The sequence below is a fragment of the Elephantulus edwardii genome, unplaced genomic scaffold (assembly GCF_000299155.1).
Source record: "Elephantulus edwardii isolate Elephantulus edwardi_28Jun2011 unplaced genomic scaffold, EleEdw1.0 scaffold00075, whole genome shotgun sequence".
In the NCBI taxonomy this organism is placed as follows: Eukaryota; Metazoa; Chordata; class Mammalia; order Macroscelidea; family Macroscelididae; genus Elephantulus; species Elephantulus edwardii.
Genome location: NW_006399825.1, coordinates 6,121,106 through 6,123,181, shown reverse-complemented (window position 1 = coordinate 6,123,181; position 2,076 = coordinate 6,121,106). Strand labels below are relative to the sequence as shown.

The 2,076-nt window shown below is 39.7% G+C and overlaps 1 protein-coding gene across 1 annotated transcript in view; it reads right to left on the bottom strand.

Moving 5' to 3' along the window:
- The window catches only part of AOX1 (aldehyde oxidase 1), a 129,356-nt gene that overhangs the window by 8,401 nt on the left and 118,879 nt on the right, over positions 1-2,076 (bottom strand). The window contains exon 29 of the mRNA XM_006889140.1: positions 519-571. Coding sequence (XP_006889202.1) covers positions 519-571 — 53 coding nt within the window. The remainder of the gene's footprint in view (positions 1-518; positions 572-2,076) is intronic.

The following is a 2,076-nucleotide window of genomic DNA, read 5'->3' as shown; positions in this document are numbered from 1 at the left end:
AAAAAAAAATAAAAAGTGGTTGGCTATTGCAAAGTAAAAACCAACCAACTCACTTGTTGTTTTGGCAGATGAGAGCCCTCTCCTACCCTGTGTCCCAGGAGGGGTACACCACTGTTTAGTTTCTTTGTATGTAGCTCCAGGGCTGACATAAAATCATAGAATTTTGGGCCTCACAAGGATTCCAATCCACTGTCGTCAAGCTGACCGACTCAGTGACCCTCTAGTGGGTTTCCAAGGCTGTAAATCTTTAGGAGAGGAGACTGCTCATCCGTTTCCTGAGGAGTGCCTGGAGGATCTGAACCACTGACCTTCGGTTACCAGCCTCTCACAGCTCCATCAGGACTCCTCCAGAAGTGACTTGGTGATCACTAATAAAAACTTTTTATTTTACAAATAGAAGGAGCCCAGAAGAAAAAAAAAATAAAAAGAAAAAAAAAAAAAAAAAAAAGAAGGAGCCCAGAGCAAGTGGGATATTTCACATTTTCTCATCTAAGTGAAGACATTATGGCAAAATTTACCTGAAGTATCCAGTGGCTGAAAGGCTGATTCTTTGCTCAAATGCAGCTTCTATCTGCAGAAGGGGCATATTAGTAAAAAGAAATACCATTTAATAGATGCAAAAGAAAAGAAATATATCATCCAGTGAATGAAAAAACGAGGAAATGAGGAAAACACTCTATATCAATATGGAAATATGATAATTGTTTCTGATACTCTGCTTTTAATTATCATCATCAATTTTTCCTAAATTGACATGCAAATAATTTCTTTCTGACTGGCTTCAGAAATCTGGATTGAACAAATAAAAATAGAATTCTGCAATGTACCCATGACATTTATTGGCATTGAGTTGGAACTGACTTGGAGATGACCCTCTGGAAGCTTTTGTTGTTGTTGCTGTGTACCATCAGGTCAGAACTGACCCATAGCTGGCCCCTCAGTAGGTTTTCAGTTAATTGCACGGGAGGAAATGGTCCATCCTTCTCCTGTGGAGCAGCTGGTAGATTAGATCTGCTTGCCTTTGGGATTGCAGTGCAGATTCTTGCCACTAGGCTATCTGTGCTCCTTCCACACAAGGCTGTAAATTGCACAGGAGATTGTCCATCCTTTTTCCGCGGTCCGCTTTGTGGATTCCAACTGCCAGAAAGAGGTTGCCTTTGGGTTAACAGCCTAACTCCCCACACCACCAGAGCTCCCTGAGATAGGGACTTAATTCTAAATGGCAGAATTTGGAGCTTCATATGCTGGGGTTTAAAGCTTTATTTCTAAATGTTAGAACTGTAAGAAGTATGTATGTATGTGTGCTAGTGTGAACAGTTCTAATGAAGCAAGGTAAACAATATTACAAGGCTAGATTGAATGAGTAATTTACCTTGAAATATATTCATTAGCACTAAGCCTTTTAGTTTTCCTCCTCTTTAACCAAAACATCAACATTTCTTTGTGACTTAGGGATGTTTAATCTTTTCCTCTTCTTTCTGATGTATGTAGAGTGAATGAGGCCTTCTGGGAATTCATCATATACCTCTAATCTCCCACAGGTATCTGTGTGCTCTTGTCTACACAACTAGTTAATCAGTTCTCATCAGTGTGGACGCTGACTTGGGCTGACCTCACCTATGTCAGGGTAGAGATGTGCTTCATACAGTTTTATTTTCTTGGAACACTTTATAGAGCTTTAGGTGAAAGTTCACAAAGCAAATTAATTTTCCGATCAATAATTCATCTACAAATTTGATCTGTAACACTGGTTGCAATCTTCACAATGTGCCAGCATTATTTCCTCCCTGGGTTGTTTCCATTCATCTGGTTTCCCTGTCTTTCATTTCTTTCTCATCTTTGGTTTTGGGCAAATAGCACATCCTGCAAGGGAGTTGCTGTATATTTTATATTATTGTTTGGCTCCGAGGTGGCTCCGAGGAGTGTCTCCTGTATCAAGTTGAAGGTTAGGTTAGGACAATAGTCTCAGGGCTCTCTCTAATCTCTTTCAGACCAGTAAGGCTGATCATTATTTATTTTTAAAATAGAATCTTGTTTGCCATTTTTTGCCCATTCTAGTTGGACTCTTCTGTTGTG